General features: G+C 36.6%; 1 protein-coding gene across 1 annotated transcript in view; it reads left to right on the plus strand.

Annotated features, from left to right (window-relative positions):
* The window catches only part of CFAP20DC (CFAP20 domain containing), a 64267-nt gene extending 41769 nt beyond the window's left edge, over positions 1–22498 (plus strand). Inside the window, exons 15-17 of the mRNA XM_054280947.1 lie at positions 4953–5027; positions 17632–17723; positions 22379–22498. Coding sequence (XP_054136922.1) covers positions 4953–5027; positions 17632–17723; positions 22379–22491 — 280 coding nt within the window. The 3' untranslated portion in view covers positions 22492–22498. The remainder of the gene's footprint in view (positions 1–4952; positions 5028–17631; positions 17724–22378) is intronic.
* The last annotated feature ends 3201 nt before the right edge of the window (positions 22499–25699 follow it).

Below are 25699 nucleotides of genomic sequence, written 5' to 3' on the forward strand. Positions count from 1 at the left end.
GCAAGACCAGACAAATGGAACTCAATTAAATATAGAGAATAGCAGTCTCATTATTTTTTTAGTAGTTTAATTATAAGGAAATTGATAAGAATATTTAGACACGTCAGGTTTGGTTATTACAAATTACATGACTAAAACAAAATGAACTTTTAAAGTAAAATGTACTGCTGCAGTATTCAGTGTAGCACAATGTGATTGCAAAGAGTATTCTTTGATCTTACTGCCTTGATCAACTTCTGTAGCTTCAATCTAAAATAGTGTTTAGATAGTGTTAGTAATATAAATTGCAATTTAATATAGTTGTAGTTTTTCATAACAGCCCTTTATTGCTATCTTTCTCTACATAATTCAAGCATAAAAACCAAGATTTTGTCTTTGAGAGAGTTCTTCACATTTCATTCAGCTGACTGAAGAGTTTGGTGTGCCTTACACATTCAGGTTTCTCCTCTGCATTTTGCAAGGTGGACATTGAGGGTTCAAGATACAAAGGCAAGAACCTCATTTCCAAGGAGGCATAACTTAGGGAAGAAACCCAAACTTTCTCAGATAAAGACCAACCACTTAGTGCCTCACAAAAAAACAAAGAAATTCAGCTTTTAAGGTCTTCCATGCCCATTTACCTCAGCCTTTGTGGAGAGCAGCACTGGACCAGTACAGTGTCACTCAGTCCCCAGAATCTCCTGCTGCACTTCATCTTTTCCTTGCTGACATATCAGCCAGAGCACCAGCTATTCATGGACATGATGGAATTTTTTTGTGTGGACTTCTGTGTTTAACACTACTCAATGTAATTCTGTTCCAACATTTGGAAAAATGCAGAGCATCGAGGTGAGGGTGATAATTCACTTTGTAGTCCTTTGGTATCTAAGAAGGCTTTAACAACATTTGTTAATGGAGGTGATTATTTCATCACCCCACATTCTTTTAACACAGAAGCTTTTAAAAGAGTAGTTGGGGGAATTTTTGGTATGCTGCTGTTAAATGTCAGGATATTTTGATATTATTACAACATTTCAGAAGGCTTGGGAGTAGCAGTGGTGTGCCGCTATTCAAATGGTTAGCTGAAAGTCTTTAGTCATGCATTCTCTTTCTGTAAGACCTAAAATAATGGAGTTATAGAATACTTTCATTTGGAAGGGACCTTTAAAGGTCATCTAATCTATTCCTCCTACCACTGGACAAGGATACCTTCCACTAAACCCAGTTGCTCAGGTCCCCATCCAACCAGGCCTTCAACATTTGTAGGGATGGGCAGTCACAGCTTCTCTGAGCAATCTGTTCCAATGCCTCATCACCCTCATTGTAAAAAACTTCCTCCTAGCATCTGGTCTAAATCTACACTTTTAGTTTAAAACTGTTGCCCTTTGTCCTACCACAACATGCCCTACTAAAACCTCTGTCCCCATCTTTCTTGTAAAGTCTCCTTTAGGTTCTGAGTGGCTGCAGTAAAACCTTCCCAGAGCCTTCTCCATGCTGAAACCCCAATTCTCTCAGCCTCTCTCCACAGGAGACATCTTCCAATCCTCTGATAATTTTTGCAGCCCTGTTCTGAGCTCATTCCAGCAGGTCCAAGTCTTTCCTGTGCTGAGGAGCCCAGGTGGGGTCTCACAGGGACACAATTCCCTCCCTGATCCTGCTCCGATGCTTCCTTTGGATGCAGCCCAGGAGACAATTGGCATTCTGGTCTGACAGGTCATGTCTGGCTCTTCAACCCCCAATACTCCCAAATCCTTCTCCACAGAGCTGCTCTCAATCCCTTCATCCCCCAGTACCAGTAAACTCATCATTTTCTCAGCTTCCAGTTTTTATAAAGTGTTTCTTTTATATATATATTTATTCCTTATACATACTTCTTATGTAAAAAATATATGTGTAGAACAAAAGCAGATTTGTTTTATGTCTCTGATCTTTAGTACCACTATCATTTAAGAGAATTTTCAAATGCTCAATCCTTCCAAAATCAGATGTACAAACTGCAGAAAACTTTTGAGATAGATAGATAGATAGATAGATAGATAGATAGATATCTGTAGCCATCTTCCAGTTGCATAGGTAAATGATTTTAGCAGTGCAGTATACAGAAAAGAAATAGAAATAATCCTTATATTGGAATTTGAGAAATTAAGTACAGCTTGAAATTCTTGTCATGATTAAACTTTCATGCTTACATGTGTTTCCAGGTTGTATCTTTCTAAATCTTTAAATCAGTAGTATCAATTGCTTTCTCTTATGTTTTTCAAAGATAAATAAGGAGTATTTTCTTACAAATTTTTCTTCATTTTATACATTTGTATCCTTTAGGTGGAATCTATGGCAACAGCACCACCAGAAGGCAGCTTTTTGTGTATCTTTAATTTTGAAATACCTTTGATATTTTGCAAGGCAGGGCAGGGTATAATCATGTTAGATGGTGAATTTATGTATCAAAGCAATAAACCACATTCTAAGTGAGTTTAATTTTTTTCATCACTTAACCATTTTTAGCCTGATTTCCAGAGTCATTGAAAAGTGTCTTGTTACTGATTTTAATGAATCTGAGAAACCCTTGTCAATGTAAAGGCACAGAGATCAATCATATTATTGAGCTGCAGTTAGAACAGATGTCCTTAACAACTACAAAACAGATATACTGAAATTGTGGATTTATATTCTATGATAGTCTACCAAGAACTGAATATATGCTGTCAGGAGAAAATGTTGAAATGTAAGTGGTTTAGCTGCTGCTGTAAACTATGACAGCCAAAAAGGAATAAAATCACTTTGAATATTATACATTAGCTAGTATAGCCTCAGTTATAAATATGAAAAACTTCTGCTTTAAAATGGGTTTACTTTGAAGGAGAATTGTAAACCCTTGTAAAATGTGTGTGGGGCGCAGTTCCAATTCAAAAATATGTTTGTAGAACTAAATATTTTTAAATATTTTATTTGACCATGTCTTACCTAAATGTTTTCTTAAATCTTAAGGCCTATAAAAATCCATGCTTGATTTGCAACACTGTGAAAGACACAGTTCTGTATATTCCAGAATGTCATGTGAAGTTTATATTCACACAGATATAAATTATCCAAGAAAATTTGCAAAGCTTAGAAAACATTTCTGTTTAAATGCCTTGCTTTATCCTAGAGATCTTGTAAGACTTTCTTGCTCTGTCAGAGAATTGGCCCATTCAGCTTCTTGGATTGTTGTTTCCACACTTCAGACACCAATTAAGACACAATCCAAGCATTTTGGAGAAAGATCTATAGGAGAATTCAGGATATCTTACTACATATGGTCCCTGTTTCTCATCAGAAATGCAAAAGAGAAGGAAGATTCTCCTAATTGCTCACTGATAAATCCTGGAAGCTTGTAGTGATATAATAGTGATATAATGTTGCATTAGCAGAATCCAAATTATGCCCACCACTAAAACCTGTCTCTCAAGTTAGGAGTACTCACAGAGAAGAAAGATTACTTGTTCCACAAGCAACTCCCTAAATATAAATTCAGTCACATAAGTCTTGATCTGAAAAAATATTTGAAATAGCACTTCCAGGTTCATACCTAATTTGTGGTAGGTCTTTTGGCCTCCTTTGTGAGTCTTCAGAAAAGAAAGCCACTTAACACAGAAATGGTCTGGCAGAAGTGAAGCTGACAGACAAGAGGAGTGTTATTCAAACCCAGAATTATGCCAACTGTGAGCTCAGTTTGACAACCCCTGGAGGGATCTGTTCACATCAAGTCAAATTGCAGAACTGAGGAAGAGTATTCTTTACCATGAAATGAGACTAAAAATTATTTAGACAGATATTCTGGTTCATAGACTGACTAATTCACTCTCTGTCTTGTCTTCATCTTCCACTAGCTATCATCTGGGAATTGCACTATCCGCCACCAGGCAGTGAGTCATATTTGGTAGTAATTAGGATGTCATTCATCCTGAACATATATTTTTACAAAATCCCTTTCCCTTTCCATTTTCTGAAACCATGAGGACATACTCAGTTTTATACTAACTTTTGTTTTAAAAATAATTTAATAACACTTTTTTATTATTTTAGCATTTAATGTACTAAATTGAGCAAGTATTGTAAATGTACGCTTACATTTTCACTTCTTTTGCATTTCCTTCAATGACTTGTTTAGAAGTGCTTTTGAGGTGTGTGATAATGACAGGGAGTCTCTTCTGGTAGAACCATATAAATTCTGTGAGAAAATGTATTGGTGGATTTTAGAATTCTTGAATTTTTACCAGTTTATAGATATTAATTTTTCTTGCAAATAATCTTTTTAATGCCATAAACCAAATGTAGTTTGAAACTTTTGAGGCATGGGTAGGTAAGATTTGACTGGGAAATTCTCATTGATTTACAATGGGTAGGTAAGATTTGACTGGGAATTGATCATGTCTTGTATGAATATTCATACAGTCCACTGTTAGCTATTCATTAACAGTTTAATTCAGGCTTCAAAGCTGCAGTGCCATGGAGAATCATATGTGCTTCACTAATCTTCATTTGGGGCTGCTAAAATTGCTGTTACTGCTTATAACCTGGTCTGCCAGCCCTCTTACCTCTCCCTTGGTGTTTTCTACCCTTAAAAGTGGTTCATTCTGCACAGATCCTAACAAGATTTTCTTCCTCATGCTTTGTACACGTTCCAGAAGAGTTCCATCCAGACTCTTCTGTCATACCAGACTTTACCATCCCTCCATCTCTGAAGTCTCCTGGCTATCCCAACACTCTCACAGGCAGCAGAGAAATAACTGTGTGATCACCTCTTTAATTCATATGTATTTCCACCTAGACAAAAATCATCTTCAAAGTTGTACTTGTAGACAGTTATGACCAGAATATCCATTTTTAATTTCACAGATAAGAAAAGAGACTGTAAAAATTCTAATATCAGAAGCTGCAAATGTACATGCTCATACCAGATCTCTGACATACTTCTAAACAATCCATTCTTTTTGTTTTCCACAGCCTGTCAGTCAGCAGCATCACTATCAGAAAGAAATGAGCCCACTTTCCCATTCCAGCCCACGGTAAGATTCCATTTATAGCCCAGGCAGTAAGGATTCAGTTAGAGTGTTCTGAATATTAAATGTGACATTCTTTGATTTAATCTTCAATCTCTTTTCAATTGCAACCTCCTCTCAGAGGGCTTTATTGCTCGTTTTAGTCATTGTCTACAGTATGTCTGAGCTGTCTGGGAACACAGAACTGAATTCTGCATGTTTTGGATGTACCACTGTGTATTTAAAATATCTGACACAGGCCTTGCTCCTGCATCTGCTTTGATGTGTGATTCAGCAAATCATCCTCATCTCACATCCCTACACTCTCATCTATTTCTTTCTCCCTCTCTGCTTTGAAGGCTTAGAGCCAGAATTCTGTATGTGGCTGTAGGTGTCAGGGAATCAATTGGTTCCAAAAGATTTTAATGCTACTTATTAAGAAAGGGGTTTTTTCAAAAGGTAGCCCAGTTAGGAGATGGGGCAACAACACTTTGGGAGAGAGCAAAGGGGTCCTGTCTACAGCATATTTTGTGTGGCAGATTTTTAGCTTGATCCATTTTGTTTGGAATCAGGAACAAAATCCCTGTGAATTCATTGTAAGGTGAGATGACAAGGGGAGAAGGTGGCTAAGGAAAATTAATCACATTGAGACTGTTGAGACAATCAAGATTAATTGTCCAGTTTCAGACCTGCTTTGTACCTGTGAAACTCGAACATCACTTTGTCAATTTTTTAACTGCCTGAACAAGAGGTGTACTAATTTTTAAAAGCAGTCCTATTTCACTTCCACTTGGTGTCATTAATGTGGATTTTACTTGTCCAAGTTTTAACTGGATGATGTATGTGTGTGTTGGGGGACAGGGATAGGAGGAGAGGACATTTCAGTTACAACTTCTTTATATTTTACCAGCAGTTGAAATGTTTTCTGAGAGCTCACTGGCAGTCAGTTGTGCAGGATAATGTGTTTCTCCTCACACAGATGTTTTCAGCCACTTGTCTCACTTGCTATCCATAATTTTATGGATTCAAGATCTTCTGATTAGATTTTATGAAGTAAACCATCTGAAACTTTCTGTGCAAGTTCACCCTGTTGCATCATTTATTGCAAGACACAGCCATATATTTCCAGTATATTACTGGAGTTAAAAGAATAATCCTGGATTCCTGTTCCCTTTCACATGTAAATCAAGGTACTTCTGTTTGTCTAGAAGACCTCTCTGCCTTAGGTGATGGTTGTCTAAGGAACCATCTCCTTGTAAGTTGGATGGATGAATGGATGAAGTGGGCAGAGATAACTGACTACAGTTCACAGAGTACAACAGGAGGTACCTTGAGACAGAACTTTGGACTCTTTATTCCAAAACTTATTTTATAGTTCTGATGACATTAAAATTGCCTATATTTTAGTGCAAGGTACATTGCTTGTCATCTTTTTGCCCATATGTTGGTTAAGTCAGGTTTTATTAAGTTATTTTTATGCATGTGCTAAAGCAATTTGGTACTTGGTACATTTTATATACTGGAAAAACAAATAAACACCATTATCGGTAAAAAGAAAGTGTTTCATCATATCAAGTTAATATGATCAACAATGAAAACTTGTATATTCATATAATAAAATTTAAAACAAAATAGTATAATTTATTACTTAGTTCTTATGCTATTTTAATCCAGTACACACAGTAGACTTAAATTTCCCTAGAAATCATTTCTGAGAAATGCAGGTGGTATTCATAAAATACCTGACTTGCAAGTGCCTCATAAATTCAGTAACCCTTGTGAACTGCCAGAAAAGCATTATTGGGCTGTAAATACAGAAGATGACAAAATTATGAGGTCAGTTTGCATCATGATATAAAAACTGGAGAGGATGTGACTTGAATACCATTATTCACATCGTTACCTTTCATTTATAATGGAAAACTGTAATGTTTTTCACAGAGGATGTGTACCTAAATAAGGAGGAAATAAAATTAATGGCAATTCTATAACAGTTCCTAAACTGTTTCTAAAGGGAATTTTAACAAATCCTGTATAAGCAACCAGAAAATGTCTAAAAACTTTGTAAGCCTACTATAGCTTTGTAAGGAACACATGGAATATTTGAAATACAGCCCCTTTAGGTGTGTGGGTGTAAATGCTATGGTATGAAGACAGATACATGGTGCATTTACTGAATGAACAAATAGGTTTTTTTGTAAAGAGGGGAAAAGAACAGGTCTTGAAAGTAATTTTTGAAGTGTAGTAGTGATATCTTCTGGGAAATGAAGAGACCAATGTGGAAGCTGTTGTCCAGTAAATGTAGGTTCTGTCCATAATGAGATAAAAGGACAAGCCAGGAAAGAAAGGCTGTGAAGGTAATGGAAATTCAGTCAATAAAGAGACTCAGCTTGACTCTTTGTCCATTGGTTCCACTGGGTAAAGGTCATAACTCTGCCAAGAATATTGTTCCTGCCACAGAAACCAGCCCAGCTGGGGCTGCTGTGCAGGGCAGAGACCCGGGTAATGAGAGGAGACAGCTGAGGCTGCAGGGCCAGGGCAGTGAGGGGATGTGGCTGCTCCTGCCCTGGCCCTGCAGCTCCCACAGCTGATGGGCTGCTGGCAGAGCTCAGGCATTGCTTTCCTCTCTGCACACAGGGAGCTCTCGCTGTCTGTGAAAACTGAAAATTATGGTCATAAGTCCAAAAGATTCTTTTGCTTTCCATCGCAGTTCAGCTGTCATGTGGCATTTCACTTTTGCAGTGCAAGGACTACATTTATCTATATAACCAGCATCTCCTTAGTAAGATTTTCTCCTCCAAACTATTTGTGTGTCATAGGAGGTTTGAATGTTTCACTGAAGGAAATCCTGGAAGATAGTAAATATTCTAGAATTTCAGCCATACTGAATTGTGGTATCCAGAGCTATTCTCTGAAAAAGATCACTTGAACCTAATTTATTAAAAGACTTTTAACTAATTTATTAAAAGACTTAATTTATTAAAAGACCTAAACTTCTACAGATGCTCTCAAGAACATTTATTTCTGATAAAAGATTGTTTTTCTGCCTCTAGAGAAAGGTTTCAACTTATTAGAAAACCCCTACCTTTATAAGCATTGCCTCACTAGATCCTGTCTTGACATCCTACTCAACTCTTCCCAAACTACAAATAAAATTTGTTCTTCTTGTTCAAACAGTTGTTCCACAGAAACTGCACTGAAGCAGGGCACAAATATTTCAACATTTAATTGAGTAGCCTTTCACAAGAAGTATATTTTACTTAAATAATTTTGTGCCAATAATTTTGTGCCAAATGTGCATGTCTAAATTTTCAATTCAGTTTTATCCAGATGTTTCTTTTTCCGTTTCTTCTCTCTAAAACCAGCTGGTAAGTTCTGCAGCCTCTGACAAATGATTAAGAGCCATTGACCTCCCTTCATGTGGGCTTGCTATGAGCTGACTAAAGCAGGTTGTCTTGTCATTGTAACCTACATTTGTTAAGTTAGACTGATTGGGATGTCATCATTATTCTTCCCTCTACAATCAAAATAACCCAAAAAACTAAACAATGCAATTGACCCAAAGAAAATTAACTAACATTTTCATCCCTTCTATGGTAAATGTTATAGATTTGAGATTTGTCACCATAAAATGTTTCACTGATATGGAGAGTGGTGTGTTTGAGGAGGACAATAACTTTAAAAATAAAAAAAAGTTGGTTTTACCTTAAGGAAAAAAAAAGAAGCCAAATCCTCAGTTGCTACTTTATCCAACAATGCAATTTTCTTATTTTTGTAATGATATGCCTGCACAGCACTTCAGGTAATGAATCATGAGATGCATAAACCTGTACATTTAACAAAAAGTATCTTTTAATTATATACAAACTTGATGACTGGTAAAATTTAGGTATGTTAGTTTTAAATATAAATTATATGTAAATATAATGAACACCTCTTTCTGTGCATTCTGAACACTCTACTGGTTTTAGAGAATAAATTATTTCTTTCTTTTTGTTTGGAATTTTCTTCTAGAGAAGTCTTTTTTCAGAACCTATGGTTACCATATATATTGCCATTACCATGGTACCTGACATTTGCATAATTTGCATAATATCAGTGATTCCAGCATAAAAAACACATCAACTGTAAACTTTAAATATTGAAAGTATCTTCAGCTTTGAGACTACCATTCAAGTACTCTCATCCATCCCAGATGAAAACTAAACATTCCAATAGCTGGTGCATGTGTTATTATACCGTTGAGAGATTCTGTAAAATTAAACTCACCCATGAAATGGTGCAGTAAAAGAGGGATTGCAGCTATAACATTTATTTGCACTACACCAGAACCTCTCCCTCGTGCAGGGTGTGAAATTCAGGCACAAGAGGCCCCTGCGTTTTCATGCAAAGGTTTGAATAGCAGAATAACTTAGTTATGAAGCACATTTAAAGACTGTTTTTTTCAAGCAAAGAAGGATATTTATTCTTATGATTCATTATAAGATCATACAATACCATTACTTCTGCAAAACAGACAATATTACATTCTGAAGTAGTATAAAATTACACAACAGTTGTCAAAATAAGTGAACAAGAACAATGTATCACAAAATGTACTTTGGTTTTTATTTTACTTGTTCAGTTACTTACCCACAAAATAGAGTAATTTGCAGTAGATCTCCCAGTCGTTAATCTGAATTAGCAAAGTTCTGCTGCATTTGTCAGGCAATAATGTGCATGAAAAAGAACATGACAAAAGAAGAAAATGGCACAGGAACCATCTAATTGAACAGGTTACATTTTTTTAATCATGATGCTAAAAAGCTTAGCTGCAAAAAGGTTATGGAGAACCAAGCAGCTAACATGCTAAAGCTTGTTAAATTAATCCAAAAATGGCTTTCCCTTGTATGGGAATCTAAGAACATGGAAACGTGACAGCATATGCACTAAGGATTTTAGAAATTACTTTGATTGCAACAACACTTCTTAGTCACTAGACTCAGGTGCTTCCTGAACTGGTGGAAGAGTAAAATATAATTTCTTTTAAAATTTTGATTTAATTGTTAAAAGTACACAAAAAATAAGCACATCTTGCCTAACAGATACTCCATTAAATGTGCAAATCCATTTCATTCACTGATCAATGAGTATCTAATGTAGTTACTAGAATTTACTTGCTTAGGTTAGATTAACACAAAGGAATTTTGACACACCTTTGCAAATTCATTACTTCCAATTTATACAGCTGATCTTCTGATAAATGAAACACAAGTAGCAAGGAAGAAAGAGTTAGTACTTTACTTATATCAGGGGTTAAAACACTGGTTTTCTCTACTAGTGCCATTTATATTGCTAGTGAATATCAAGACTATGATCTAGCCAGCAAGCTAACGAAGTGAAAATCTAAAGGTTCAGTCTTTAAGTAAAATTAAATGTTCCTTCTATTTAACAGAACCTATGATAGCAATTTCATGTATTTAAACATAGACCAAATAGCAAAATATATTAATTACTAAGCTCTTAGACCTTCAAATTTAGGTCATTTGTATTTTTAGATGTAGATGACTGTGTATGGTTTTAATAACCTGCACAAAGTTATCATTTCAACTTTGTTAATGAAAGAAAAACTGGCAAACACTAACAGGTCAGATTTTCTGCCAATACCAGTCAGCATGATTATAGTGTAGATACCTGTAGTAGCACCTTACTTTATCTAAATATCTTGTTTAGTAAGTAGAATTCACATCTCCTTTGTTATCCTTGAATCCAGTCTAGCACCCCTAAGACTGTTCATTTAGAGATTTAAGACTTTAGGAGCAGATTCAAGTGTTCCCTGCACAGTTGCATTTGTACTTTTTATGATCTCGTGGACAATTAAATTATTTAGCTTTTAAGGAGGTCCCTGCCTCCATTAGAAGTGCAGTGTTTGGCAGAAAGGACTTGCTGAAGTGGTTTGGAGGAAGGAAAAAAGCTTTTTCTAAATATGCTTGTGATTTTCTCAATCTTAGTGCTAGGAAAAAAAAATGCAAGTTCCAGTAAGGCATACAGTAAATGAAGATATTATGTATTAGGGATGGAATGAATCTGTCACTTTGACGGATTGTGAGGCAGAGAACAGATTAACAGATTACTCATAGTCAGAATGCAGCTCACTGTGAAAAATGTGCAGGAAATGATAAGTGTTGCTTTGTGCTGATTTAATGATATCTTGAAACTACAGTAGCACTCCAGGAAAATAACACAATTTTAGCTCATGGCCTACTTTTTTTTTTTTTTTCAATAATCAATGCATTGCCAGATTGCCCTTAAATAGATTTGAAAATAGAACTTTCAATTCCTGCAAAGTCATAGCAAGATATTTATTTATGTTATCTTTCAAGATTTTTGTTAAAATATGCATTCAAAACTCCTTGATTTTTATGTATAAGTATATTCTGTATTCTTTTGATAGTATATCTTCTGCTTCTGTGAACTCTCCCAGATTTTCATTTAAAAAAACAGTGGTTTCCCCACCTGAAACTGTGTAGCACTAAACAGTTATTGATGTATAAATTAATACTGAATTTGTATTAGTTTATGGAATTTTTATGGAAAAACTTAATAATTTTCAAGAACTTGAATTGTTTAAAGCATTTTATGTACAATAATGGACAACTTAATGCTCAGGTGGTTTCATAATTATTACAGTCATATGTAGTGGCAAGACCTGAAATTATTTTCAAATAATAATGGCATTTTTTACACACATCAAACAAATCTCATCATTAATAGCCTACAAAAGTCATTGCTTCACTATTGAACCTATTATTTAAGATTATTATTTAATAATTATTATTTTTATGGAGGTACTCCTGTTAAAAAAAAAACCAAAACCTCCCATTATGATTCAGGACTTACATGTGACAAAGCAGAAACAAAACAGGTGTGTGCAGGTAATTTGCCTTAAATTAATAAAGTTACACATGTGCCTGAAACTGATGAGATATGGAAATAATTGAAAATTCTCATCTTTTAATCTGAAGGAGCCTAACCAACAACTCATACTCCAAAAAAGTTGGATCAGGGAAGAGATGAGGGGTCTTACAAAGCCAGGTGACTTTTTATTAATTTATCTAAGAACTGAGATAGTTTCCACTAAATTTTCTTAAATAGATGTAACTAAAATTAAAAACAGGAGAAAATTAGGTCTCTATCTCAGCAGAACTGGAGCATCCTTGAGATGGGAGCTGGCACTCTGCATTCAGTGCATCAGGGTAAGGTATCACTGTGCACTTTGAGCATTTGCAGCAGGATTTGCTCCACATGGTATTAAATACTGCTAATACAGCAGAACTATGCACTGAGATTTAAGTTGATAGCTGCACAAGATGTCAGGAATTCGTCCTTTTTTGTTAAAATGTTTTTCCAGTTGATTCATACATTGACATTTTCTGGCCCTCCAGAGTTAGTCAAATAATCCACTGTAAAAACACAGTTCAGCAAATGTGCTCCTCTTACTTCACCCAGGCACAAGCCCATTCTCCTCTCAAGTCCATAAAAATTCACTGAGTAAAGCAGTTAAATAAGATCTTTTGTGGTTTTAGTGATTGTACCCTTCAGGTGCTGAACAGACTGCCAATCTGATGTGTTCATAATGATACAAAACTAATGCTGGTTTTCATTCCCTGATTTGATATAATGGAGCCCTGGCCTTGCACTTTTGCAGTACACTGCAAGGCTGAACAAATATTTCTTTTAATATTTTTAGACAAAACCATACTAAAACTTTGAAGCATTTCATTTTTAATAAAGTGAATTAAATGATCCCATTGATTTAAGTAATACAAATTAAATGTGATCCAAAAGAAATGCAATAAAGTATGCTATCTCAAGACAGTGCAATATTAAAAATCTCTATACTAAGTGATTTGACATTTTCTCAGTCTCCCAATCTGCAAAAGTATCTGTGAAAAAATCAAAGTATCAAAGGTATTCATTAAGATTTCAGTGAAAAACTTCTGATTCTAAGGATTTCTGTTGATGGTAATAATTTTAATACCTTGTCATTGATAAGTGCTGCTTAATAAAACATCATTAATTTTCTCAACAGACTTTGCTGGTAGAAGCCTTTTTTCCGCAAAATTTACCATACTGTCATAAAAGTGAAAATTATGTTCATAAGTCTAAAAGATTCTTTTGCTTTCTATCACAGTTCAGTTGTCATGTGACCATTTCACTATATGACCACTATTATCTGAAAGTATTGTAAAGAATTTATAAGTGATATTTTTTTAAGAAAAATGTAACAAGCTTATATAACATTTGCATTATATTTTGGTATGCAGAATAGCTTTCAGAATAATGAAGAATTTTAGTGCAAGCCCTAAAGGTACATGATACTGTTGAGTGTGTGTGGAACCTATTCAGAGCCTTTCTACAATGCAGCTCACAATGTCAAAAGACAATATTTGGCATTCCACACTGTTATCAGGAAGCTCTGGATGGTTTATTGCATATTGATTGTATTGATTACAGCTGGAGGCATTGATAGCATAAATAGAGTGGGTTTAATTAGTCAGAATGTGTGATTAGCTTTTCTGTTTTAATGAGATAAACTGGCTTCTTTAATAAAAAATAAATATTCTCTATTCACTCAGAATAAAACCACAATAACCAGAAACACAGATCACAGTCTGTGTTGCCTCCATGCTGGTCCTTGACTTTTGTCAAGGTCTAACACATTTTTCAGGATGCTTTTTTAAAATTCACTGAAACCCTCTGTCCCACACACACACACACACAAATGCTTTAGCTTCTTCCAAAAAGCAGCTGCAGGTTTTACTGTGGGAGTTTGGTGTGACTGCTCAGCTGCAGCATCTCTCAGAATTCCTCCTGTAAAGCCTCTCCTCAGAATTTTATCCATCAACTGCCAGCACTTAACCTTCAGTGTAATTTAACCAGGAAGATTTCAGCACTCCTGACATTTTTTTAAAATTTCTCTTCAGGTTTTTAGGAGGGTAATTTAGACTTTGCTAACTAACTTACAGAAGTAGTAAACCAGTTTTTAATATAAATAGTGTAAAATGTTTTATCCTTGAAAGTAATACTAAGTCAACAATGAAACCCTAATACTGAAAGGTTTTGATTACATGTCTTGGTGGGAGAGGGTTGAATAGCAAAACTATTTGTTTTCCTTGGACACTGAGAGAAAACACATTAACTGAATCAAGACTGTCTTAATAGGAAATAATAAACTTTCCAACACATCTCTGTTGCATCTGCCATTGATAAAAACTTCTTTGCCTCCTTCTAGAACCATCAAAATCATTAGATCTTACACTTGCACCTCCTAGAAAAAGTAGTTATTCATCTACTGAGTCAGATAAATCAAAATAAATATGAATATGAATATGAAACTGAACACCTTAATAGAATATTTGACTCCAATAAATGAAGGACAAAATCAAAGATAAAATCACCTGGCTACTCAAAAAATCATCCCATCTCTGATTTCTCAGACTTAATATTTCATGCACATCTTCCAGATATGAGACTTCAAACTAAAATTTATCAATTTCCTGAGTAGTAAAACCTATTAATATAGCACAAATACTGGTTTAAACAACATATTATTAAATATTAACAACATATTATTTAATTTTAACAACATATTATTATGTTCCCTCATTGTTTTCTCCATGATTTGCCTCTTTCTTTTCCATTGGAGTTAATTACCTTACTAGCTTTCTTTCCTTCTTGCTGACATCCTCTCTGCTTTACAGGTCCTATTTTCTTTAGGAATTCCCTGATACATGTTTTATATGAAAAAACACAAATCTTTAAATGCTTCTGGTTTATGCCAGACTGGTAGAACTGCATATGTACTCTAAAGCTTTTATACTTTGTAACTGTGTTGGTCTGACTAAGATAATTCTCTTCAGAAGTGAGCACTGTCTTTCTCCTTGCACTTTTGTTTCAGCAGCTGTCCAAGCAGAAATATTCTGGTTCTTCTCTGGTTCTCAGACATCGCTGCCTTTTGCAAAAGCTGTGGTGACTGTGGAAGGAAATGCAGTTGGGAAGCAGAGGTGTTATTTAGGACTCAGTTCTTCCTTACCTTCCCCAAATCTGATGCAGTTTCTCTGAGATCACCTTTGCCTCGGCTGCCTTTGTTTCAGTGCACTTGTAGGGAATCAGGCTGGTGCTGTTGCTTTGTGCTGCCAGCCCTGCTGTGAGGATGGGCAGAGACATCTCGTGGGTTTGGGGCTGATTTTCAGGCAGATCAAATCAAACATGCAAAGGACAGCAATGGAAAATACACTCCACCATGTTACTGAGTACAGCCTGCATTTAACTGTTATTCCTAAAACTTGTAAAGCTTTGGTGTGGACAAAGAGGCTTTGGCTGCACTCAGGGCATGCAGATAAGGTGACAGTGACACACATGGCTGTGGGCATTGCTTGTACCAACTCCCAGTGGCCTCGGCTGAACAGCAGAACAGAGGGACTGGCTGTGAGGTTGGCCATGTATGTGAAAATAACATGATGCTATAAGGAAATTTTAAGGTATGTTTTTTACATTCTGACATGATGGAAAACTCAATATCTCTTTCTTTAAATCTGCCATGCTACTTGCTGGGTTTCTACACCAACAGTTCTGTTTCCTGAGGCGGAAAATTAGTTTTTTCCATTTTGACTGCAAACAGATAGGTGGTTGTCCCCAGATTCAACCCAGATTATGCACACATGCCAACAGGAGATGATGTAGAATCAATAACAAGTCCAGAAGTAGCAGAAAAACTAAAAAAAAAACCAAAGCAGTCAGCATATTTTAGCAATTGCACCAGATGACTGAGCCTTGCCAGATTTCTCTGACAGAAGCAACTTGTACATGAGATCATGAAGGCTCTTAAGAAACTAGAAGTCTGTTACCTATTTCCTTGGTGTTGGACCATCAAGTTGAGACAATTGCAGTCTGGAATGTAAAGAAATCTGCCAAATTTATCTGGAAATCTGGGAAAATTTATCCCTTTTGGACAAAGCCATGGATGTTGAAGTTACCTCTCCAGCTCTGGCTAATCTCCCCAGCCTGTAGCACAAGTTCATATGCAAAATGCTTTTGTGGCAGCTGTTGGAACAGCCAGACATAAGATAAATCAATCCCAAACCAAGTTTAATTTACTCTTTAGAGCTGCACTGCTCCATCAGCATGAAGCAAACATACGGGAATTTATCTCCTTCCATACCTCTTGCCTTGCAGTGGAATAGTTTGGTCAAAAATGTTGGATCTGGTTCTATCAAAATGAGGTGATTCACTGAGGTCCCTCAGACTCTGTGTTCAAGTGTTGACTTGCAGTTGTTCAGTCTAGTTAATGATGATATGGAAGCTTTAATGTGTTCCAGCTCTTTACTGCTGGAGAGAAGGGAATTTAAGGAACCATCAGCTATGCACAGTGTGCAGAGATTAATTTCATATGTGAAAAGATTTACAAGACATGGTCACCTAACAAAGAATGTTTGTGACATGGATGTGTCCTTCCAGGGCTATCTTTCTCTGATATGTGTGACTTTGTCACTGCACTGCAGTTTGCCACAAAAAAATGTGACAACAATAGCAATAAAAACAGCTGTTCTGTTTTCCTTTATCTGAGCTGCAACAATCAAAGACAGTGTTTCATAAAGTGGGGTATATGAAAGGAACATTGACTTTGCATGAATGTATGATAGCATGAAAATCATTCTTAGAAGTTATGACACTAGTGTCCAGAACAGACATAATTTGTCCTTAAATAGAAGTACTCTCTCCTCTATGATGAAGATCCCATCAAAATCTTCTTCTTCACAGAAGTAAAATAGATACAGGACACCTGTTAGAGTCCTCTATATTGTCTTGTCAGTAGCTAGAATCATGTTATGTTCAATAATAAATTTTTCTCTATTACATACAAGACTTTATAACAATAGGAAATGGATAGAAAGAATTATTTAGGATGTATTTGCCTCAAAATGGTTTTTTTCTCCCATATCAACAACAGCATTCAGACTCAATCCAATGTTTCCTCTTCAGAAAAATGTTTGTGGCATCCATTTCTGTCTGAGCTCAGCTCTAACTCACCGCCCATCCAGACAGGGAATGTCACACCACATTCTGTGTCTGTCACCCGACTGCAAGGGCACCAAGCACTGCCAAGGCAGTGGTAACCAAACCAAACACATCTTGTGATTGTCTTTGAGCCTCTTTCTGTAGAGGGGGTAAGGATTTTTAATCAAATTTACTCCCACAAGTTGTTCCCAAGACTCTATTCCCCAGAAAATGACTCTAATGGGTCCTGTAGGCGTTCAGAGGATAACTGTGTGTGATACTTGCACACCCTGTGCTGAGAGAGCAACATCAGCTGAAATCTAAAATGCAAACCTGATTTAAATCACAGATTTTAATGTGAACAGAAAAGGTGAACAGGCCTGAATGGAGAAAGCCTTAACATTTAATAATTATATTAACTGTAAAGTTTATTTTTATAGTAATAAAATCCAGCTTGATTTTGTTTCAGAACACTTGGCAACCTGAGATTTCTTCTGGCTTTTTTTTTTTTTTTAAATAATCAAAAGAATTAGAAAAAAATAGGAACACAAACTGGGTTTTTATAGATGATATTTTGATTTGTATTTTTCAGGGACTCGTTAAATGTGTTCAGTCCCCCTGTCATTCCTGGAAGCCAACAACTAGAAGAGAACACTAAATCTTCAGCAAAACAGAGACCTCCAGGTAGGAATTTATGAAGACAATGAAAAGAACCTGGGTAGAAAGACACTTCTAAATGTTCTTTCTGTAGTGCTGGTACTGCCTTCTCATAGCTTTCTATCCAACTACTTTCTGGTTTCAAGTTTCTTGTTTATGAATCTCAGCTCAAGGCAGCAGAGTTTTCCATGCAGTATTATTTGCCTTTGTTAGAAGAACAACAACATGCAGTTGCTGTTTCCTGGTGTTCTGGCTCTATACAGATTAGCTCATAAAAAATGCATCTTATTTGTTAAAAATAAGGAATTTATGCTAATGGGGATGGCAAACCTACATAAGAACACAAGGACTAAACATTCTTATTCAGAGGCATGATTATACTTGCATAAGAGATACTTCTCTTATGAAGAAAAATTGCAGATTTAGCTCTAAATGAAATCTTAGAGTGATTTCCTGAGGACTGTTGTCACCAGAGTTCCAGGCTGTTGCTTATTAATGGTGTTTGCTTAGAGAATGGTAAAGACCTTCACTGAAACTGGAAAGTCAACAGCAGAATAAAGACAATGCCTTGTTTTCCTCCTTTTTCTTATCATTTATGTTAGGAAACAGGGTAGAAGGATCATCACCACAGAGTATCACAGAATGCTTTGGGCTGAAGGGGACCTTGGGGTCCAGTTCCAACCCCCCTGCCATGGACAGGGACATTCCCCTCAGCCAGGTCCAGCCTGGCCTTGGACACTTCCAGACAGACATTCCCATTTTTCTTCAGGGCTCAAGAATTCACTGGGAGCTCTCATAAATCTGACCCCTCTGTTCTGGCTGTCCAAGGGGTAAAGATGTCTCAGGGATTTACTGTCTAAAGTAAATTATGCCCCTCAAATTGGGAACATTTTCATAGACATAGACTTGTAATTGTTTGTGACAGCAAAATACAAATTTTCTGTCAGGAAGAGACCTTGGTTGGAAGAATCAAGTAATATGTTGTGTTAAGGGTCCTAAATAAGCCAAGCAGAATTGAACAGTCATCCTTGAGCTATAGGCACATTGCATAAAAATTCATGAAAGGTCCCAGAGAATGGTTTTCATTAGTATTATGAAATCCAAGGCTTGTTGGAGTAAACCTATAATTTTTAATTTTTTTTTTAAATTGTGTTACTATCTTTAAAAAGCTTTTAAAAATAAGTATATTTTGGAATTCGTATTTCTCCTGGTATCCACACTAGAATTTCAACACTGTTTTGTGAATTGTTCCTAAACTCATTTTCCTTTAAGCTGAAATATTTTACATCATGTGCCTATGATTGCACATGTGGAGAAGAGAAATTGTCTATATACCATAGCTTTTTTTTTTTTCCTTTTATTTTGTACCTTCATTGAGTAAAATTCTGGCTCATGTATACGTAGGATGTTTGTAATTTTGATAACTTCATACAGAAATTTTCTATCTCCAGATACTCAAAAAACCCTTCTGTACTGAAAGGATCATTTCTCCAAGAAACAAGAGAGAACAACAAAGCCATTCCATGACCTTCCCTCCCCAAACAGGACAGTTTGGATTTTTTCTGAGCTACTGGACACCCCTCTCTATGAAAGCAGCAGAGGAGCTGCAGTGCTGTGTGATAAAGGCCTCACAGATTGGATCATCCCCATCAAACATCAGAATCTGGGTATTTTCCTAGATACCTTGGGTTAAAAAAAATCTAATGGACCATGGTAGATGGTTTGGAGTATCATTTTTGAAAGAGGTGCTAGATAAATTGTGTCCTGTGATATATCTTGAGCACCCTTGGGAAAAACTTTTTTTCCTTATTCATTTCAGTTGAGGTCAGTAATTTGTGTGGTTCATTACTGACAGTTATATACCAGATCTGAACAACAAACTGAATGCTCAAATTCATTCCAGGAAATTCTGCTGCTCTGCTCAGCCTCACTCTTTTTTTTTTTTTTTTTTTTTTTTTTTTTAATACCACGTTAGATAATTACTTAATTCTCATGTTGGGAAGTGTCCCAAGATTATTTACTCTGTGCAGTTTTCCAGTGTTCCAAGTGTCACAAGAGAACAAAACCATATAAAGAGCCCTGAAAATCTGCAATGAGTCATAGTCTATTCCAGATAGGAATTTTAGCTAAAAATATCCTTAAGTAAAAATAGTATAGCATTAGTACATTAATAAAGATTGGTCAATTTTTATATTTTAAAGAAATCTTTAAGTTGAGGCTTAACTTTGGGGGGAAAAGTGATTCCTTTCTAAGAAAGGATTTCACTCTGTAGTTCTTTTCTTAACATTTGCACCATCCATTAGTTAAATGGTGAGATGCAATGAGTAGTCTTCTATTCAACAGGTTTCCCAATACAATAAGAGGAAAAATTAGACTCATAAATATGATAAATTTCCACAGATTTTTCCATTATTGGGCACTGATGTTTCTGGGGTATATACAGTTTTGTTTATCTTGACATAGCAAGAAAATCTCCAAATAAAGTGACAGTGATAAAGCTATAAGTGTTCTGTAACTTACTTTATGGTACCTTGGCCTTAAGACCTCAGTTTTCACTTAAAATCAAATTATTTTCTCACCTCAAATACCATTTAATTTTTTAGTGATTTAAGAACAAAAGCTTTGATTTTGCTTTCACCATGAGATGCAAATTAAACTGCAAAGAGTTTTTTTCATGCAATTCTGAGCAGCTCCAACCCCAGAAGTGTGGGTGGTGGCAAGATGAACAACGATGGAAATTTTCTTTGAAAGTGACCTGTTGACCAGTTAATTTGGCCACAAACACTTCTGTCCTGTCTGTGGTCAGGCTGCCCAGAATGTACCCCTTGAAACAAGAAAGACAACTTCTAACACAACCATTACATACTGCTGGAGTCTTTCAGAAGAATATAATTTAATTTAAGTAGTACTTCTATTCAGGAAGAAGAACAGCAAGGAGGTTTTCGTATGTCTGCTAAGAATTGGATACTCCATCCTGCCATTGGAAATTTGTTGCAACACCTAGAAATGCCTTTTAATGCATTTAGGGGTCTTGTGAGCTGCTAAAGGAATTAAACCTGACTTTAAAAACAAGATAGTTCTAGAAAACTAAGTTCTCCTTCTAGTCACATGAAAAAACATGCAGGGAATTACTGATATACAGGTATAAATCCAGCTAGTCCTGGATGCAATGTAATTTTGATTTGTATGAGTTCAAGGCCCATGGGGAAAGAGGTATACCTGTGATGGAGCTGAAGAATTTCTTATTCCTAACTCAAACCAGGGAGTGTATTGAGTGGCCAGTTTCAAGCTAAAGAGGGAGAGACATTTAAGCTTAGAGGAGAACAGAGAATCATTTTAAAGTGAAGCATAGGCTCTGGAAAGCAAAATAATAAAAGGAAGAATGCAGTGGAAATAACAGCATGGTTTCAGGTGAAATTGTGAGGCTGTGTGAGGGAGTGAGGCATGAACACCATTTGCTTGTGTGCTGTGATCTGAAATGGAGAAAAAGACATTCAGTTCTTCCCCTTCTTTCTGCACTGCATCACTTTGCCCAAGAGCTGTCCAAACAAAATACCCCAGTTGACCTCATTTGGTGTCCCAGGCCTGATGAAGCACCCACAGCAGGAGGGAAACAATTTGGCTTTGCCTTCTTATCTTTGGTTGGGGTGAAGGACAGTTTCTTTCTGATGGTATTTGTTACATGCTACTGCGGAAACAAAACTGAAATCTCTTCTGAAGGGATGAAGTGCACACTTCTGTATGCATCAAATGCTCCAAGTTACTTTCTGGTCTCCAGATAATGTTCTCTATTTATTGCTGTGTGATCCTGGCTGAAAATAGGATCTGAGAGTTGTGAAACCATTGCTGTTTGCATAACAGGCCATTACCTGTCATGGAGCTTTGGGGTGTGCAAAGCACTCAGTATTAGCAGGCTGAGGATGGGATGAACATTTATGATGAAATTCAAGGTACAGATTGCATTCAGCTGTGAATTATCTCCTATCAAAAAACTGTAGATCATCTGACTTAAATTTAGCTTATATGAAAGACACACAGGTTCAGAAAAGAAGCTATAATATATAAAGCATCTGTAAGAAAAGCCTGTAGGGCTTTATCAGTGTATTCTAGACTAAAGATTCATTTCTGTTACCTGAAAGTTTTCTTAAAGTTCTTTTACATAACTTTAGACAAGTTAGATTTAAATTTTTTCTTATCTGGAAGAATCTTTTTTCCTGTCTGATATTGAAAGATCTTCTTTTGCACAGCTTTACCTATCCTGGATATTCAGGTGACATTTTGGATACCAGACATCCAAATTCTTTCAATCTTACAAGCCTTAAGTATGCGCTGACTGTCTTTGTTCAAGCTAAAAGATTATTAAGAAGGTTATTGAGGAAAATACCACTTAAGAATACTTTTATCCACCATTAGTAAAGGTACTTTTGGTGAACTGCTCCATTGAACTTTGAAAAGTCCAGTTGTTAAGCAAACTCCAGCTGACCTCATTCCACCTCAAGTTAAGTACAAGTCTTCAGAAATATAATAAAAATGTGAATTGCTGTTATCTTGAAGGCAACAATTCAGAAGTCAGAAGATTATGCATTTGAAAGAAAAAATGTCACATCTGACAGAAAGATATTTCCATGTTATTGTTTGAGGGAATAAGAGTGATTTATTCTTACTTTCTCCACTTCACACAGGTGAAGATCACCCCAGTGCTGAAGAAGATGAGCAAGTTTTGACTCTTTTGTATGTTCCATTTCTGAACTGTTACTTTGACCTGAATTGTGGGAAATGCTATGAATTGGCATAGTCAGAACATCAGAGGGTATTATTTTGTATTCATAGTATCTTCTAACTTCTTGCAAAATCTGACTGAGCCATATAATTTATTATATAACTTGAAACTTAAATTAAACAATAGTTTTGCAACCAAATTAATATATTTGGCAAAGACTGTCTTATTTTTATAGCTTTGTATTAAATTGTAATGCAGTGGAAGATCACATAGCATAAAAGTTCCTTGTGTCTAAGACAGTTATTTGCTAGTCTAATTTATTTCCAATATTCACAGCTTCCATATGAAAACAAATGAAGCTGAATCAAGAAGGTTGGTGGTGTTTATATGTAAATCATGGTTTTACTCAAATAAAAAAAAAATTCCTTGTTTACTGTGTATTTTGTGAGATGCTGAGGGTATCAGCTGTAACAGCACAGGGCTGAGGGGTGGGGAGGGTTGGTCCAACACTCCAAAAGTGAATTCTTGTGCCAGGTAAGGCAGGGAGGTGTTTGTGATTCCTGTGGGAAGCTGTGCTTGGAGGGCTGGTCCAACTTGTTTGTGTGAGGTTCTCCACTACACTTTGCAATAAAATAATGCAATTCCTTTAACACATCTCTGTTGGGTTTCAGTGCAGTTTTCAGTGAGGGCCCTAAATTCCAACCTGGATTTTTAAATTTCCTGCATCACTGTGGATTTTGCTTTTATGGTATGTAAAATAAGTCTACACAAAGAATACAGATAAAGAGCACAAAGATCACAGAGAAAGAATACAGATAAAGAGCAGAACATATGTAGCATTTGCAAATGAAATCACTATATAAAATCAATCAAATAGCGTGCGTGTATTTTATTTGTTTTATTTATTCATGGATTTATTACTGTGCATGGATCCTGTGTAGTGTTCTTTGATCTAAAATCCAGTTAACCTGACCCTGATGTTTCTGGCTGCTGCTCAGCTCCAAGCTGTGCCCAAATTTGCCAGCCCCAGAGCAGGAGCAGTGCTGCTTGCCAAGAGCATCCCCCCCAGCAGGACACTTGTCTAAAGGGTAAATAAATCACTGAAACACCAGCTGCCTGTATAGGAGAAAAGGTGTTGCTTAGGAGTTGTCCATGACACACGAAGTCCAAGGAGTTTTGTTTTAATGGAGTTGAGTCAGTGGAACAGCTCTGGAGCCCCCCAGTCCAGTACATAACATTTCCTGAAGGGAATGTGAAAGTCACATGGCAAAAGTGATCTATAGGCATTGCTGGTCATTCCTGTTCTAAGTTTCTACTTGATTATATCCACTGCTATCCCACTGTAATTATTTTCAAGCTGACTACTCAGTGAATTTTTAAGAATAATGTATTTGAAATGTCATAAAGTGAGCTTAGTAACCTCAGTGCAAGTGATTTAAAATTATATGCCTGTAAATTATATGTAATTGTAGATTCCAGTTAATGAATATCCTTGAATCAATTGAAAATGCAGTTGTTAATAGTGGCTTGGCATAAGATCAGATTGTGTATTTGGCTCTGTGGCAGGTACAAACACATCATCACAAATTGATTCAAGGAAGAGTAGCACTGAAATCCACAGGAAGACAGATACTGCACTGAGATAATTTACTTACCCTGCCTTAGCCAGAAAGATTTGTACTGTTCTTGCTAATGCCCTAATCAGTTTAAAAGTTCAATGAAATCATAATTTTGACTTTCAGAAATCAGATGCTGGCTTGTACATACTTGTGCATATCTCTGGCCATTTTAGCATCATTTAGTGATCACAACCACACTTCCTCTGTTTGTGGCAAGGGTATTTAAAACATGTCATTAATTTTCTTTCATAGCCACATGTCTCACAGGAGAGGTTGGGTGTGCCAGGGCACCACTGTGAGTCCAGACTGGGTCCCTGATGCAGCTGAGGTTGCCACTCCTTGGGAGAACAGACCCCAGCTAAATGCTGGCTGCAAACTGGTGTCAGGGGATTGTCTGCCAGGGCCTGTCTGGGTGGGTGTGCTTGTCCTGGCACTCACTCACCCTGTCACACACAGAAGGGCACCAGTAAGGGTCACGGACGTATTTTATGAAATATCCTTTTGCTAGGATCTTCTCTCCTGAGAAGCTGAGAGGCCTCAGAAATGAAATGTAAACAATGGTTATCTGCTGCTGTGGAATGCAAGAGGTGCATCTTTGATTGGTCTCATGTGGTTGTTTTTAATTGATGGCCAATCACAGTCAGCTGTCTCGGACTCTCTGGTCAGTCACAAGATTTTGTTATCATTCCATTCCTCTCCTTTGCTAGCCTTCTGATGAAATCCTTTCTCCTATTCTTTTAGTATAGTTCTAATATATAATTTTCTTTTAATATAATATATATCATAAAATAATAAATCAGCCTTCTGAAACATGGAGTCAAGATTCTCATCTCTTCCCTCGTCCTGGGACTCTTGCAAACACCACCACCAGCAAGCATCCAAAGCTTGGCAAAAGGGAGTCCTTGGAGACTCCACACCCTTATCCCTGCCTGTAATGAGCTAAGGAGGCAGGTGAGGACTGACAGTAGGTTCAGGGTGAGTTGTTGTTCCCAGTTCACAGTCAAGCACAAACAGGATCTGTTTTCTTGTCATTAGCACAGCAGTATTTTACAGGTAAGCAGCTGTAACCTGCTTTTCAAGATCAGCAGTTTGGGATCCTTGCCCTTTGTGTTCTAGTTAGCAGCTTTATGTCTCCAGCACCCATGGGGATTGATTGCCATGAGGTTGTGAACAACAGCCCTGCCTGGAGCAGCACCAGAGGCTCACAAGGGCTCTGAGTTCTGCTCACAATGTTTTCCTTAATCATCATCCTGTGAACCTCAAACTAAAGCACTGCTGACACACAGCAGGGGCTTTGTTGAGCCAATTTGTCAAAGCCAGCAGTTATGGCAAGTGATGAGGAACACAGAGATTTGCTCTTAGCAGTCATGGGCAATGGTTGAGGCCATGAGAATCACAGTTTTCACTAGAGCATGCTTTCCAACAGGTAGAAGTACCTGTGTCTGGGCATAAAGATTCATAAATGAAACTGCAGGGATTTATTTCTACAAACTGGCATCAGTTATGAATTTTGGGAACAGAAATTTTGAAATGCAGTAAATTTCAGTAAGGCTTCAATAATGTTCCTTGGACCTGCATTAAAAATAGAGGAAGTTAGGTTAGAGCTGCTGGAGTCAGCAGATCACATCTCAACCAATTGGTCTCCCAGGCCTTTCTATGTTCCT

The sequence above is a fragment of the Melozone crissalis genome, unplaced genomic scaffold, assembly GCF_028551555.1.
Source record: "Melozone crissalis strain CALT ecotype California unplaced genomic scaffold, PUWL_Pcris_2 ptg000029l_1, whole genome shotgun sequence".
NCBI lineage: Eukaryota > Metazoa > Chordata > Aves > Passeriformes > Passerellidae > Melozone > Melozone crissalis.